General features: G+C 45.9%; 1 protein-coding gene across 1 annotated transcript in view; it reads left to right on the forward strand.

Moving 5' to 3' along the window:
* Positions 1 to 16,617, forward strand: part of il16 (interleukin 16) — a 222,082-nt gene that overhangs the window by 119,397 nt on the left and 86,068 nt on the right. The window contains exons 7-8 of the mRNA XM_084308249.1: positions 13,882 to 13,984; positions 16,229 to 16,377. Of these exons, the coding sequence (XP_084164375.1) occupies positions 13,882 to 13,984; positions 16,229 to 16,377 (252 nt within the window). The remainder of the gene's footprint in view (positions 1 to 13,881; positions 13,985 to 16,228; positions 16,378 to 16,617) is intronic.

Consider the following 16,617-nt stretch of genomic DNA (forward strand, 5'->3'; position numbering starts at 1 on the left):
TACACCGTCCCAGCCGCCGACGCAGTAGGCCAGACCGTGGAGATAAGCTGTGGCGTGGCCGCTCAGGGGACTCTCCCCCTCAACGCTCACGTCCATCCATCCACCGGCTCGGATATTGTAAGCCTCCATGCCACCCCAGCCTCCGATGGCCAATAGGACCTCCTGGGGCTGGCGTGGGCGGGTCAGGGGGTTTAGGAGCCTGTCGGAGCCAGGGGGGTTCAGGACACTGAGGATGAGGGGCCTGCAGTCGTAGCTGTCCCTCACCACAGGGTTGTTCTGGACGTTGCTCCTGAAGTAGTCAGGCCTCATCAAGCCCATGCGAACCTGGGAAGAGACAAGCAGACAGCGGGTACAACTTCGGTTGTAGACGGTTTCTGTTGCTAGGCAACAGTTTGGACCCAAATGTTTGAGAACCACTGTACTAGGGAACCTAGTGTTGTTTTAATGTAATGCACAGTAATAAAAAAAATTATTACAATTTTTTATAAATGTTTTTCTTTTCTTTTCATACATAAAACAGAACATAACAGTGCAATAATAATAATAATAATAACAATGACAACAGCGACGACAACAATAATAACAGTAACATGAATCATAATGACCTTGACAAGAGACAGACAAACAAGAAAAAGTAAAATAATACAAATAAAATTTAAAATAAATGTGGCTCAGGCACTAGCAACCATGTTTGTTTATCCGTAATACAATTAGTTACCTTGGGCAGCAGCAAAGGGATGTGTGTTTTACGCTCCTCACGGGAGTGGTCGATCCAACGGAGGACGGCCTCGAACACCGTCTCCTCGCTCTTCGCGTTCAGGTCATCCCTCTCGATGATGTCCACCAGTTGCTGCAGGGACAGCTCCACAAACTCCTGTGAGACGTGCAACATCTCCTCAAAGTGGCACACGATGAGGAGATGGGCCTTGTGCATCAGGTCAGGGCAGCAGTAGATGTCCGTGAACCTCCAGATGCCGACAGTTTTCCAGAGACAGCTGGCCTTCTAGGAAGTCAGAGCACGCTCCTACTATGCCAGTGACGCGAAGCTGGTCTGCAGCCACCAGAAGCTCTTTCACGTTCTCTGCTGTCACCAGCACAAAGCGTGTGTAGGCGTACTCTATGATGAGCTGCATCATACCCGGGGACACCCCAGGGATAGTGTAGACGAGTTTCTCTGAGTCGCTCCAGCGAGTGAAGAGGGCTCTGTGGGATGCAGAGTATAGAGATATCTAATGAGTAAACAGAAAGCAACATTCTGTCCTGTGTAGTACCTAATTAGGGCTGACGCCTATTAGTTGAATAGTCGACTAATCGGTCGAAAGGAGCCGTAGTCGACTGCCAACCTCTTAGAAGCGTGGCTAACGCTAATGGCACGCATACCAGAGGCCAACTGCCTAAGAAAACAGGCACAGAGGCACTGAAAGAGGATTTCACCCATCTAATGAACACACTAAACTAGACAAATATCAAGATGTATCCATCAGTGGACCAATTGCATGCTTTTGCAGAGGACAAGAAGCCTTCAGTCGACTCCTTCAGACATTAAGCACCCCCCACAGCCCAAATGGAATGATCAAAAAATATATATTATACTTTTATTTTTTTTTTTTTTTTTTAGTAACAGCAAATTTTGGCCAATCATAGTCGACTATCCAAATCCTTAGCCGGGGACAGCCCTAAGGTGAGGTTAACATGGTGTCAGGAGAGATAACAGGTGAGGTTAACATGGTGTCAGGAGAGATAACAGGTGAGGTTAACATGGTGTCAGGAGAGATAACAGGTGAGGTTAACATGGTGTCAGGAGATATAACAGGTGAGGTTAACATGGTGTCAGGAGAGATAACAGGTGAGGTTAACATGACAATCATAGTCGACTATCCAAATCCTTAGTCGGGGACAGCCCTAGTAGTAATATATTTTCACTGTAGAAGTATCGGGTCTTAGCACAGTAGACGTATAGTATCCTTTTACAGTAGAAGTACAGTATAGTATCTGTTTACAGTAGAAGTACAGTATAGTATCTGTTTACAGTAGAAGTGCAGTATAGTATCTTTTTACAGTAGAAGTACAGTATAGTATCTGTTTACAGTAGAAGTACAGTATAGTATATGTTTACAGTAGAAGTACAGTATAGTATCTGTTTACAGTAGAAGTACAGTATAGTATATGTGTACAGTAGAAGTACAGTATATTATCTTTTTACAGTATACATACAGTATAGTATCTGTTTACAGTAGAAGTGCAGTATAGTATCGATCTACAGTAGAAGTACAGTATCTGTTTACAGTAGAAGTACAGTATAGTATCTGTTTACAGTAGAAGTACAGTATAGTTCAGTTCAAAGTTTTTATTTGTCACATGGAATCATACAATCAGAGTTTCTTCATTACACAATCATAAATATCATTCCATGGACAAAAGGAGCAGGAAGAAGAATAAATCTTATAGTTACCTGCCCCTTATTCCTAAACTAAACAAGTATTTACTTAATGGTGGGCGTACAACCTAATTTACACAAATAATAATTTATACCATTATACAAGAAACACACAATCCACAGTTAAACAAGAAACATTTTTATAATAATAATAATAATAATAATAATAATAATAAAGAATAAAGAATAAAATAAAGAGAAGAAAAAAAATCGATCACATTTGATTTTCATACTGACCGAATATTTTTTTTGTATAATTTTTTTGAATTGATAAACACTATTACATCCCTTAACCCATTCTCTGCCGGGCATTGTACCCATCATTGTACCCTCTCTGCCAGCGCTATAAGTCTATGGAGATGTTCACCTTCTTTGCAGGGCTATAACTTTTTAAATTGTATTGCTAAATTGACATTACTATGGCCCATTCAACATCAATTATCTATCGTTCAGGATGTAGGAACGTTTTACTTTTTCATTCACACATTCATACTAAAATACCGTCTAGAGTATAAATATGTTTTTATCGTTTTCTGCAGTATTTCATAGAACGTGAGATATAGGCATAAATGCATATATTAGATGATCAAATGCAGTTTGATACCGATCAACGTTATATTAATTTCAACTGTACATGGTCCTAAACGTCATGACTGGTCATCTGCGGGTGAACGGAGGGGGGGGGGTCATTTATAATTCAATGACAGACGTTAAATGATGTATGTAGTATGGGTGATATATTGATCAGAGCAGTTTGTATCGAAAATGGTAAAGAAAAAAACGCTGATACTCACCCCAGTCTCCTCGTAGCGTTGGGCGATGAGAGTGGCGCAAACAGATCCCAATTATGGGATGTTGATCGATGCAATCCATTTCCGGTTTGTATATTACTAATACACGTCCAAATCATGTTGATTATTGAGTTATGGCAAAGATCCATATCGACGGTGTCTGTATTGAGCCCCGGGACGATAAGCGAGTGGCCGGACGAAAATAGGGGACGGGCCAAGCTACAATGGGCACTTCCGGTTTGGCAACTCGCCGATCGGCCACCAGGTGGCGGTATTGAAGCGTTGCAGAGTTGTGATGGCTCAGACAGCATCACCCATGACTCCGTGGGTGAAATATGAATACCATGACGAAAATATGAAATATTGATCTCAAAAACGCCTTACGGAGTTATTGGCAGACAACGCATGGCGGAGAAACCCGCCTTAACACATGATTGGCGGAGAATGGGTTAAGCTCGCTATGGAGAGAATTCCACAACTTTACACCAATAACTGAAGGACACATCTGTTTAAGTATCTTTTTACAGTAGAAGTACAGTATAGTATATTTTTACAGTAGATGTACAGTATAGTATCTGTTTACAGTAGAAGTACAGTATAGTATCTGTTTACAGTAAAAGTACAGTATGGTATCTGTTTACTAACCAAGCTAACCTGAACTAAGCTAACCTGAACCAAGCTAAACTTACCTGAAATAGTCACTGCAGTCACACAAGAGGGCCTTGTGGGCGTTAAACTCAGTGCTGTTGACTTTAATAACCACATCACAGAGCCTTCCCTCCAGACGCAGCTCATTAAGGATTGTACAGGACATTGTTTCCTTTTCCATGTGGGGATTTTAAATTGTATCTACAGAATATATTCAAGCTTACAGACAAGTAGCCGGAAACAACAAGTGATATCTTCGCTTGTCTTCTGAGATCTGAGATCTTCTGAGAGAATTGTTGAATATATACTGTACACAAATTGTTACGAAGGATCAGATTAAACCGAATATATATATTTATTACTTGATATATATTGTATAATATTTGTATATCGTCTGATATCCCTTGTGTATTCTTTGTACATATACACGGAATATCCCTTTACCTAGTACAGACCATAATATTTCGTTCTCCTATTGGACAGCGGTCCCTTAGGCGCCACTGCCATACCCCCAAGGTCTAGTTCAAAGTCACCGCCAAAGACATGCCTGGACATGACCGGCTCTGCGCAAGAATACGAGACAGGAATAAGGCTGGTACTAGTTTGTTCACCTAACCTAGTCTATTTATGTATAGTGTATCGTGCGGCTACCGTTCTACAGTGACCAGCATTACCAACGCTTCCTCGTACCAGCTAGTGTGCTTATCCAGGCTGGGCGGCTTAACCTGGTGCCGTCATCCGAGGAGCCCTAGACGAGGACCGTGTGGATATGTACACTGGATAACCTACCCGACGACTACATAGCCCTTTTCGGCTGGATTATATTTGCTTTGGTCCTGTAGCTGATGGAGCGGAGAATCGTCTACACCCACAATTGTGTGGGATTTACCCTGTGAGGAGCAACGTCGAGCCCGCCTCTAGGATGCCTGAGGCTGGCTAGCTTTCTTCCATGCGGAGCTGCATACCGGAGAATAGCTGTTATTCGTCTGCGGATCAAGAGATTATTGCACTGTCTCCTGTACCTGGAGTCTCCTTATTCTTCGTTGACCCAGACTTTCGTTACCGACAAATCCTCCCCCCTGCTGGCCTACAACCGGAGGGACCCTACTAGTATCTCCTGCTGCCCTACTAGTGTACCATAGATATAATTCCTAAGATACAGGTGGTATTCATTATCTCCTGCGTAATATTCTAATGGACTTACGCTCTTGACTTATTCACGCACATTCTTCGCCTTACAAGCGCGACTCTAAGTAAAGTAATGTAATATACTATTATTGCTGCTAATAAATATTATTCTAACCAAGATTTGTGTGGAACCGTGTCATTGTGGAGGTGTTCATCTCATATACCTGTGTACTGTATGGCCAGTAGTAATGTACATAAGACAGTAGTGGTTTAATGATACCATACTTATTTAATACAGTCAGGGAATTGTACCCCTCAGTTACAATTGGTCCTTCGAGCCGGAGGGTAACTAGCGTAATATTAATATAATATTAATATTGACATGGCCAATGATGAACACTCCACAAACGGTTCTCCTAAACTAGATCGCCCGCAGCGCAGACGGCAGCCACCTCATTACCTAGAGGACTACGCTGCCAGTCTACTACCTAGCTTTCTACAGACGTTAAACGCGGAAAAAGCGGATAGTAAAAGTATGCCAAACCCTACCGACCAGGCAACCCCGCCAGTAGAGACCCTAGTGGGTTCTAACGTAACTGACCAAGCTCACGGGGGGGACCAGGAGGGACCTGACATGACTTTACCCCCCGCCAACGTCGACGAGGCAGTCCCCGGAGAGCTCCAGGATAAAGAAAGCCCTCCAGGGACGGAGCCCGACCCACCACCAGAAGAGACGCGCACCCAGGAGATAGACCTCCTCGGAGCGCGACAGGAGAACGGATCTCCAACGAGCACTGCCAAAAGCCGATCACCTCCATCAGTGTCTTCCCCCAGCGAGGCGGACAAGATGCTAGCGCAGGCCTTTATCGCCACCCTGGCAGCCTCCACTGAACGCGATCGACTCCAAGCACAGACGCTTAGCGAGCGCGAACATTCTTCCATGGAACGAGAACGCTTCCACGCGCAACTCCAAGCGCAAGCCCTTAGTGAACGCGAACACTCTGCGACCCAGCGAGAGCGCTTCCAGGCGCAGCAAAGAAGTGACGAAGACCGCATACGCCTGGAGACCAGACGCCTCCAGACGGAAGAGAATATGGAAAGAGACCGCGCCGAAGCCCAGCGCGCCGCCGCCGATGCACAGCGCGGAGCCGCCAATGCACAGCGCAACGCAGCCCAAGCCCAGCGCGAAGCAGAGCGCGACCTCGCTCACATCAAGCGCGAAGCCGAGCGCGACCGATTACAAGCGCAGATAATGGAGCAACTGATTGCCAGGGTAACCCCCCCTCCCTCCGCACGGAGCTCCAGGGCCTCGTCAAGACAAGGGTCTAGGGCACCCTCCCCTACCCGATCAAGCGACCCTGAGCCCGGCCAACCGAAAGAGCCTATACCCCTCTCCGAACCCCTTCCCCGACTGGTCCATGCGAGACCCAGCAACAGGGAAGAACCGGCCTATGCCGCGGAGAGACTAAATAGACGATTACAGGATCTAGATGACCTGGCAGAGGAAGAAGAAGAGGGAGAGGAGGAAAGTCAAGCCCAACAGCAGCATCGTACTCCACAGGACCAGGAGGTCCAGTACAGCCCAGACTTTACCCCCGCGGCTCTGCGCTACAGACCCCCGACTCAATTCACGGGTGAGCTTGACGCACGACCAGCCCCGAGGAACAGCACCTTGGCACACCGACGTTCCCGGACTTCACACACGAGAACAGAGCACAGTACACAGAGCTACGAATGTGCTTAGAGACAATGATGTCCGATGTACCAGATGAACCGTACAAGTATGCTATCCTACTCAAGCACCTGAAGGTGCCCAGAGCGCACAATATAGCGCTGGCATATTCTACCTCTACTACCCCATACACCGCGGCTCTAGCAGCCCTCGACCAACGTTATGGACGCATATGGGACTACATAATACAAGAGATAAGGAATATTGACCGTCTACCCCCAGCCACAGACAATCGCTCACTAGACGACCTGTCTATCAAGGTACAATCCCTGGTAGGGATGCTGGGGGCACAAAAGGAAAAGGGTATGCACGAACTGTACGCAAACTCTAATGTTGAGAGGATATTAGAGAAGCTTCCGCCCGCCCGACAAGAGCGCTTCAGGCGGCAAAGAGACCACCGTGATCCTAACGGTCCCGAGCCATCCCTCCTAGACCTAGCCGACTTCCTGGCGAGAGAAGTCAACAGCCTACGATTGGATACGTTCGTGCGGAGCGCACCAAGCTCCAGAGAGGGACCTAGGAGAGCAAACGATGGCCGCAGGCTGGTGACCGTCATGCACCAAGCCGAATCAGTACCGAGCAACAAGAACCACAGTACCCCCTTGATGAAAGAGAAGTGGAAGATTGTATGCCCGTACTGCGAAAAGGAACACTGGCTGTCACACTGTGACACGTTCAAGAAGATGACCGCCGACGAGGTGAGTCAATGAATAAAGTCCAACCGACGCTGTTACCGATGTGCGCGCAGTCACATGGCAGCCGAGTGCCGCTTAAAGAAGAGGTGTAGTCGGTGTGACGGAGCCCACTTGGACGTTTTACATGACAGTAACAGAAGAAAGCCTGCACCCTCAAGCAGCACAAAGGCAAGTGTTATGTACATTGACCCCGCCAGCAGCGGGGGCGCCCGGGTGCTCTTGAAGGTGGTCCGCGTAACACTGAGTTACGAGAACAATGTCATGGACACCTACGCCGTCCTTGACGACGGGTCAGAGAAGACCCTTCTCCTCGCATCCGCTGCGGCCCAGCTGGGGCTGCGGGGGAGCGAAGAAACGATGACGATTCGGACTATAAGAAGAGACCTGAAGACGATCAAGGGCGAGAACGTCTCCTTCACTATCGCAGCAAGCGGGCAGCCAGAGAGACGGTATAGGATCACTAACGCTTTCACCAGCCAAGACATAGGCCTGTCGCAGTACACCTACCCCATCGCCAAGCTGATGGATAAATATGTGCACCTGCGTCAACTACCTATACCGCTCATAGACGGTGCCACCCCGACCCTGCTGATAGGATCCGACCATGCACACCTCATCGTCCCGATGGACCGGGTCCACACTGGGCCCAGAGGCTGTCCAGCAGCAGTCGAGACCCGCCTAGGATGGACACTACAAGGCCCCCTCTCTAGGTCTCCCAACCGAACAGCAGCCACTCGCTGCCTCCACTCCAGAGTGACAGAAGAAGACACCACCCTCCTACAGCACGTCGAGAGGCTATGGACACTAGAGACAATGCCCTTTAAGAACGAAAAGAAACACATTCGTTCCAAGGAAGACATTTATGCTATAGCCCTCCTCGAGCAGGGGACAAAGAGAGTCAAAGTCAATGGAGTGATGAGATACGCAACTCCACTCCTGAGGCGAGAGGGTATGCCTACCTTCCACGCCCCAAAAGAAGCAACGGAGCGGTATCTATCGAACACAGAGCGGCGCCTAGCCAGAGACCTCGCTCAAGCTACTGTGTACCGTGCTGAGATTGACAAGCTAATCACAGCGGGACACATAAAGAAAATTGACATTAAAGAGGCCGATCAGACGACCGAATCATGGTACGTGCCGCACCACAAAGTCCACCACAACGGCAAGGATCGTATTGTGTTTAACTGCAGCTACCAGCTCGGATCACAAAATCTGAATAAAGAGCTCTTGCCCGGCCCAACACTCGGCCCCTCTCTACTAGGCGTGTTGCTACGTTTCCGCCAAGACAAGGTGGCCATCAGCGGCGACATCAAAGGGATGTTCCTGCAGGTGCGACTAGTGGAAGAGGACAAGCCCCTGCTGCGGTTCTTATGGAGAGAGAGGATCGGGGATGAGCAACCATCCATCTATCAATGGGAAGTCCTCCCTTTCGGAACCACATGCAGCCCATGCTGTGCTACGTTTGCACTGCAAAAACACGTCGCAGAAGACCCAGCAGCTGATGAAGAGGTCTGACAAAGTGTAGGAAATAGTTTCTATGTGGACAACTGTCTGCAAAGCGTCTCGACGCCAGAAGAAGCCGAGGCCCTCCTACTCAAGCTCCGCGCCTCCCTGATCAAAGGCGGCTTTGATCTCCGGCAGTGGGCCAGCAGCGACCCTCAAGTATTGCGCAGCCTCTCCCCAGAGGACAAGGCAGCAAGCAGCGAGACCTGGATGGCGACCATCCCAGGAGAAGCCCAAGAAATGACATTAGGACTAGTCTGGCGCTTCAAAACAGACTCGCTCCATTATAAACACACACCCCTGACCAAGGAGCAGGGAAGGTCGACTTCACTACCGACCACAAGACGGAGTGTATACAGAACACTCGCCAGACAATACGACCCGTTGGGATGTATTCTACCTTACACCACCAGGGCAAAGATGATTGCCTCCACATGGAGAGAGTGGGAGACAGAACTCAGCTCGCTCCCAGGTGTCAACATACGCCGCAGCTACTTCCCACCCACAGTGAGGCCGGAGACGTGCCAGATGGACCTGCACGTCTTCAGCGACGCCTCCGAAGTAGCCTACGGTTCGGTGGCCTACTTGCGGGCCCGAGAGGAGGGAGGAGAAATACATACTGCCTTCATCCTGGCTCGCTCAAGAATAGCCCCCCGCAAGCAACAATCTATCCCGCGTCTAGAGCTCTGCGCAGCCCTAGCAGGAGCGCAACTCGCCACGTTAATCCAACGTGAACTCACCATCCCGGTGCAAAGAACAATCCTGTGGTCAGACTCCATGACCGTACTCACATGGATCCAGTCCGATTCGTGTAGATACAAGGTCTTCGTGGGAGTCAGAATCACAGAGATCCAAGATTTAACAGAAGCAGCATGCTGGAGGTATGTGGACACAAAACAGAACCCAGCCGACGTCATCACACGGGGAATGTCCCTGGATGACCTCACCCGTCACAATCTATATAGTGACGGGCCCGAGTTCCAGCGAACCTGTCTAGACTGTCGCAAGTGGCGAGCACAGCCCAGTATACCCCGGATGGCTGACCTACCCCCCTGTCGCCTCCGACTCGGCGACAAGCCCTTTCACTCCACCGGTATGGACTGTTTCGGCCCGCTGTATGTGAAGAAAGGAAGAGGGACGGAGAAACGGTGGGGTATTGTATTCAAATGCATGACCACCCGAGCGATACACATAGAACTCCTTCCAACCATGAGTACGGACTCATTCCTTATGGCCTTTCGGAGATTCACATCGCGGAAAGGAAAACCGTCTATATTATTGTCTGATCACGGGACAAACTTCAAAGGCGGAGAAAGAGAGCTGAGAGAGAGCTTCCAAGCTATGGGCCCAGAACTTAAGACCCACCTCGCTCCCTCTCAGATTGATTTCCAGTTTAACCCCCCGAATGCACCTCACTTCGGTGGAACTTGGGAACGAGAAGTACATTCAATAAAGACAGCCCTGTACGCCGTGCTTGGGGCCCAGACCATGGCGGAAGAAGTCCTCACGACAGTCCTCACGGAGATCGAGGGAGTATTGAACTCAAAGCCCCTCGGTTACGTCTCAAGTGATGTAGCAGATGTCGACCCAGTCACCCCCAACACTCTCTTGATGGTGCGGCTGGACCCCGCGCTACCAAAGACAGTGTACAGGCCTGAAGAAGCGAACGGCCGAAGAATGTGGAGGTACAGTCAAGTATTGGCTGACAAGTTTTGGAACAGTTTCCTCCTCCACTATCTACCGTCTCTACAGACCCGCCAGAAATGGGTGAAAGAAAGAGACAATTTGACGGAAGGTACAGTCGTCATGATTATCGACCAGTCACTACCCCGAGCTATGTGGCCGGCCGGCCGCGTAAGCAAAGTGATCACTGGTGCCGACGGAAAGGTCAGAGCGGCAGAAGTGCTCGCCCAAGGGCGGACATACACCCGGCCCGTGGCGAGGCTGATAGAGTTGCCAAGGCTCCCCGACTCTCTCGATGACGACCATGACCCCCCGACTTTGTGAACTGCCCTACCCTCACAACGGACATTGAGTAGTGGACAGTGCGGTTAATCTGTCTCTGCTTATCTAATTAGGTGCGGACTAATTAGGAGGCGGCTGTTACGAAGGATCAGATTAAACCGAATATATATATTTATTACTTGATATATATTGTATAATATTTGTATATCGTCTGATATCCCTTGTGTATTCTTTGTACACATATACACGGAATATCCCTTTACCTAGTACAGACCATAATATTTCGTTCTCCTATTGGACAGCGGTCCCTTAGGCGCCACTGCCATACCCCCAAGGTCTAGTTCAAAGTCACCGCCAAAGACATGCCTGGACATGACCGGCTCTGCGCAAGAATACGAGACAGGAATAAGGCTGGTACTAGTTTGTTCACCTAACGTATAAATACGGCGCAGGTGAATACAGAAGTAGAGTTACCCAATAAGTGAAGCCTCACACCACGATACAACGTGCTGTGAAGTGGGCCCGTTTTGCTCCGAAATAGAGCCTTGAGACCGCGTGCGAATTGATAGCTGAAGTGTCAGAGTTTAACGCTGTACCGTCGAGTTCGACCTATTCTATTATTTAGTAATAGTCTATTTATGTATAGTGTATCGTGCGGCTACCGTTCTACAGTGACCAGCATTACCAACGCTTCCTCGTACCAGCTAGTGTGCTTATCTAGGCTGGGCGGCTTAACCTGGTGCCGTCATCCGAGGAGCCCTAGACGAGGACCGTGTGGATATGTACACTGGATAACCTACCCGACGACTACATAGCCCTTTTCGGCTGGATTATATTTGCTTTGGTCCTGTAGCTGATGGAGCAGAGAATCGTCTACACCCACAATTGTGTGGGATTTACCCTGTGAGGAGCAACGTCGAGCCTGCCTCTAGGACGCCTGAGGCTGGCTAGCTTTCTTCCATGCGGAGCTGCATACCGGAGAATAGCTGTTATTCGTCTGCGGATCAAAAGATTATTGCACTGTCTCCTGTACCTGGAGTCTCCTTATTCTTCGTTGACCCAGACTTTCGTTACCGACAAATCCTCCCCCCTGCTGGCCTACAACCGGAGGGACCCTACTAGTATCTCCCGCTGCCCTACTAGTGTACCATAGATATAATTCCTAAGATACAGGTGGTATTCATTATCTCCTGCGTAATATTCTAATGGACTTACGCTCTTGACTTATTCACGCACATTCTTCGCCTTACAAGCGCGACTCTAAGTAAAGTAATGTAATATACTATTATTGCTGCTAATAAATATTATTCTAACCAAGATTTGTGTGGAACCGTGTCATTGTGGAGGTGTTCATCTCATATACCTGTGTACTGTATGGCCAGTAGTAATGTACATAAGACAGTAGTGGTTTAATGATACCATACTTATTTAATACAGTCAGGGAATTGTACCCCTCAGTTACACAAATGTTCTAGAATGGTCTATTATGACATCATACTGTGACATCACAAATGTTCTAGAATGTTTGATTATGCCAACCTACTGTGACATCACAAATGTTCTAGAATGTTCTATTATGACATCATACTGTGACATCACAACGGAACATGTTTGAGTTGAATAATATAAATAATATGTTGACAGTATAAAAGAACAAATAAAATTATAAAAAAACTACATAAAACAATGATACAAATTATAATAAAATATTTAAGTAAAATGTATAGAAATAAAGAAAAATAAGAATGAAATAAAGATAATAATTCATTTAAAAGCTATTTTAAAAAGGTACGTTTTGAGCAGTGCCAACCGAGTCTGCTGTCCTAACAGACTTGGGGTCTGTAGGGTAAGCACTTATTCCCTCCGCCCTGAACATTTATGGAGATGTATGGGCCTTTTAAGTCAGTGATAAAAGTGTCTTTCAAGGATAAGTGAGCTCCTGCACTGATTATTATAGTTCAATATTCAATATTTGATCACCAAAACCCCCCAAAAAGCATAAAAAGGTCCCTCCCCGCCCAAAAAGGGCCCCCAAAAATATCACAGGCCCAGTGCCCTTTTCAGCCTTTGAGCACCTGCCCCTCTAAAGTCCTGTGCACGTCCCTGCCCACCAGGATATATTTTCAAACATTCCAGACAGAGCCATGACACAAGAGCTTTGTAATGAAATAGAATCTCCATACCAAGCAAGCACAGTCTTTACTGAGAGGCTGTAGGGAGTTATAAAGCCTTATTGTGTTGCATAGGTTCTTCACCAACGTTTGGGCAGTGAAGCGTCTTCTTGGGGGAACAACCTTCTAATAAAAACAGTTTTTGTCTTGACCCTCCTATCATAAGCGTTGCTTTCCTCACTCAGGCTAAGAGAGGGCGGAGCTTGGGATAGGTCAATAGGGAGGTCTAGTGGTCATGTCATTGCTGTTTCCGGCCGAGCCACCTCGCTTGAAATTGCAACGTATTTCCCCATTGCCCATTACTCAATCGTCTCGTTTAAAACAAATAAAGCATGAACATTTGCATGGTGTACCTTTCTGTGCATATTCAATCTATAGCTCAACGTGAAAATATTCGCAATTAATCGTAAAATAATTACTTAAAATTGTATTTCAACCAAAAATGCTTAAACAATAATGTTAGTGATAGAAGGGAACTCATTTTGTGCAAAAATGGAAAGCTTGTGAATGTTCATCAATGAATGAATGTTCAATTGTTACAATAGCCGATACTCCATTTTCCCAATGATAAATCCCTAAACGGGTGGACCTCGCGGGCGGTCCAAAGTGACGTCAGACTACACCTCCCTATTGTAAGTCACTTTGGATAAAAATGTCAGCTACATGCCTATGTGTGAGCTTTTAAAGTCCTCTGGTTGACATGACAAGTTATTTTATTAAGTATGTAAACCTTACCCCACTGAGACACCTCTGTGTGTGCGTGTGTGTGTGTGTGTGTGTGCGTGTGCATAATGTGTGTGCGTGTGTGTAGTTGCCCATCCCAGAGGTAAATGAGGACAGATGGGAGACAGATAAGACAGAACAGAGTTCACAGGGACAGACAAGCTGCAAGAGGACACGCTCCAACTCTACTAGTGAGTAACACACACACACACACACACACACACACACACTCACACACAAACTGTAGCTGGGTTGCTGTTGTGGCTGGTCTGGTCCTGATTTAACACTGTTTTTCAAGGTTTAGACTTTCAAACATTTGGAGACTCAAAGCTACTTATGGTAAGTTAGTGCTGTAACCTGTTCCACCCCAGGTGAAAATCTGCATAAAATGTATACCTAGGTAAATGGAATATTGCTCCACTTCTACAAGGGCTATTTGCATATTCTTGGTATCTAGGAACATCTATGGACCTCAATGAATGTATTCTCAGTGTCAGAAATATTGTGTCTATTACTAGGCTTGCTTAAATTGTGATGAAACAAAGGAAAATATGAATTATGATTTTTCTTTTCATCTTTGACAGTGAATAAAACCATGATAATAATGACCAAACTTAAAAAACTGCCACTGAGCTCATTCAGTACCCTCTTGAGATCATGTGTACAAAAGATCTAAGGAAATTAATAAAGGGAAGATGATCAAATTGAAGGTTCTGTATATACAGTACTGAATTCTCCCATCCGGACCAATGCAATTTGAAATATTATTATAGAATATAGAATATATGCTTATACATTACCTTATTATAGCCAATTCGCACATTTATATATATATACATATAGTATCTTTCAAATGGCCGAGTTCAATTTGGATATAGTATCACCAGGCTTGCATAATAACAGATACTGATATTTACTGTAATCGACTGTAATATTTTATTTCCCCCACAGTGTAACCATATTGAAACTAATTTCAGATCTAATTCTTCTTACATGTTAACAATAGTGTGGAGAAACTGACTGCGTTTCAATATTTGTCAAAAACGTTACCTTTTGTAGCTTATTATCGCGAATCATAACAATTATTGATATGATTCATTCAGAACGCTGAACTTTGAACCACCATAGCGGACCACAGGAAGTGTAGATTGGAGAAATTCCAACGCTGGCAGATAGCTAGCGAGGTCCTCTTCAAAATGGCCGCAAAAAGATTCCAATTCCGATGGGTCAACATTTCCATATCCGGTTCCGGGTCAAAAAAAACGATTTCACATAAAAAAACTTAAAATGATATAAACTCACTTTTAACCTATTGCTAAACTATTGCCAACCTAACGTTTTACATTCTACATGTATTTGTGACATAGTAGTGATAATAATACTTGAAAACGGTTGATTTTAAAATTACTTATTGTTAAATAATTTTTTTTTTAATAAATTTAGTAAGTAACACAATGGTAACAGAGACCAACCAGATGACTTGGCTGAGGTTTAGTTATTTGTAATGGTTTAGTCTGAAAGTAACTCGTCACTATCAAAGGCATCCCCTCTGCAGTACTGATGCCAGATCTGTTCTCCTGAATTTCCTGCCGTGCTCTTCGATCTGATTTCATTAGATTTGCTTCCTGTTCTGGGAGACAGATAGACACTAATAATGTCCAACTGAGACCAGCCTGCCTTCTGCAAACTTACTGTATTCCCTCAATTCATTCTGATAATATAGATCTAGATACAGTAGACTCACTGTATTATATCCATTCAGTCTGATATTATAGATCTAGACACTGTAGACCCACTGTATTCTATCCATTCATTCTGATAATAATCTAGAACTAGACACTGTAGACTCGCTGTATTCTATCCATTAATTGTCACCTTGGAATTATGTTTTTATTTAGTCTTTAAAGTGAAACCTTAAAATGATGGTACCTTTATTTATTGTATATTCCTCTTGTACTTTTATCTCTGCACCTCATTGGTCTACATTCTTGGAATGTTAGTGTAGTTCTCTTCCAGTACAGCTGCCTGTAACCACTGGTAACCACTTAAAAAAATAAAATGCCTCCACTTCTGTGCAGTGGTAGAGTAGGTGAAAAAGAAAGATAGTACTGTTCCACTGTGACTTATATACAAGATCCAGCGATAAGACACCAAATGATTTAGTTTTTGTTCGTATATTATTTCTCATAGCAACCACCGTTTTGCACATAGCAACCGTTGTCTCTTCCATTGCCACATGATTGCTACATTGCAGGCAGCCATGTTGGAAGACAGAGAACTACACAAATATTCCGCCCAAGGCCTCTATGAAGTGATTCTGATTCTCATCCTCTATGGGTTGCGTTTTAGTAAAGCATTGACGTGTTTTGCAGTACAACATGGTTTACTAAAACGTACAATAGAAGATTCATACTATGATGTCATACTGTCTCTAGGTGTCCATCCCTACTGGATTGGGGACCTGGACACTATCATCATGAAGACACCGGAGCTGTACAACGGTCATCCCCATGACAACGAGGGTTTCTATAGCAACAGGAAGTCTCTGTCCCAACAGCTAGAGTTTCCTCACTCTGCCACACAGGTAGGAGTACAACTCAGTCTGTGTGTGTGTGTGTGTGTGTGTGTGTGTGTGTGTGTGTGTGTGTGTGTGTGTGTGTGTGTGTGTGTGTGTGTGTGTGTGTGTGTGTGTGTGTGTGTGTGTGTGTGTGTGTGTGTGTGTGTGTGTGTGTGTGTGTGTGTGTGTGTGTGTGTGTGTATGTGTGAGTGTGTGTGTGTGTGTGTGTGTGTGTGTGTGTGTGTGTGTGTGTGTGTGCATGCATGT

Source organism: Notolepis coatsorum (assembly GCF_963971535.1).
Source record: "Notolepis coatsorum genome assembly, chromosome: 2".
Classification (NCBI taxonomy): Eukaryota; Metazoa; Chordata; class Actinopteri; order Aulopiformes; family Paralepididae; genus Notolepis; species Notolepis coatsorum.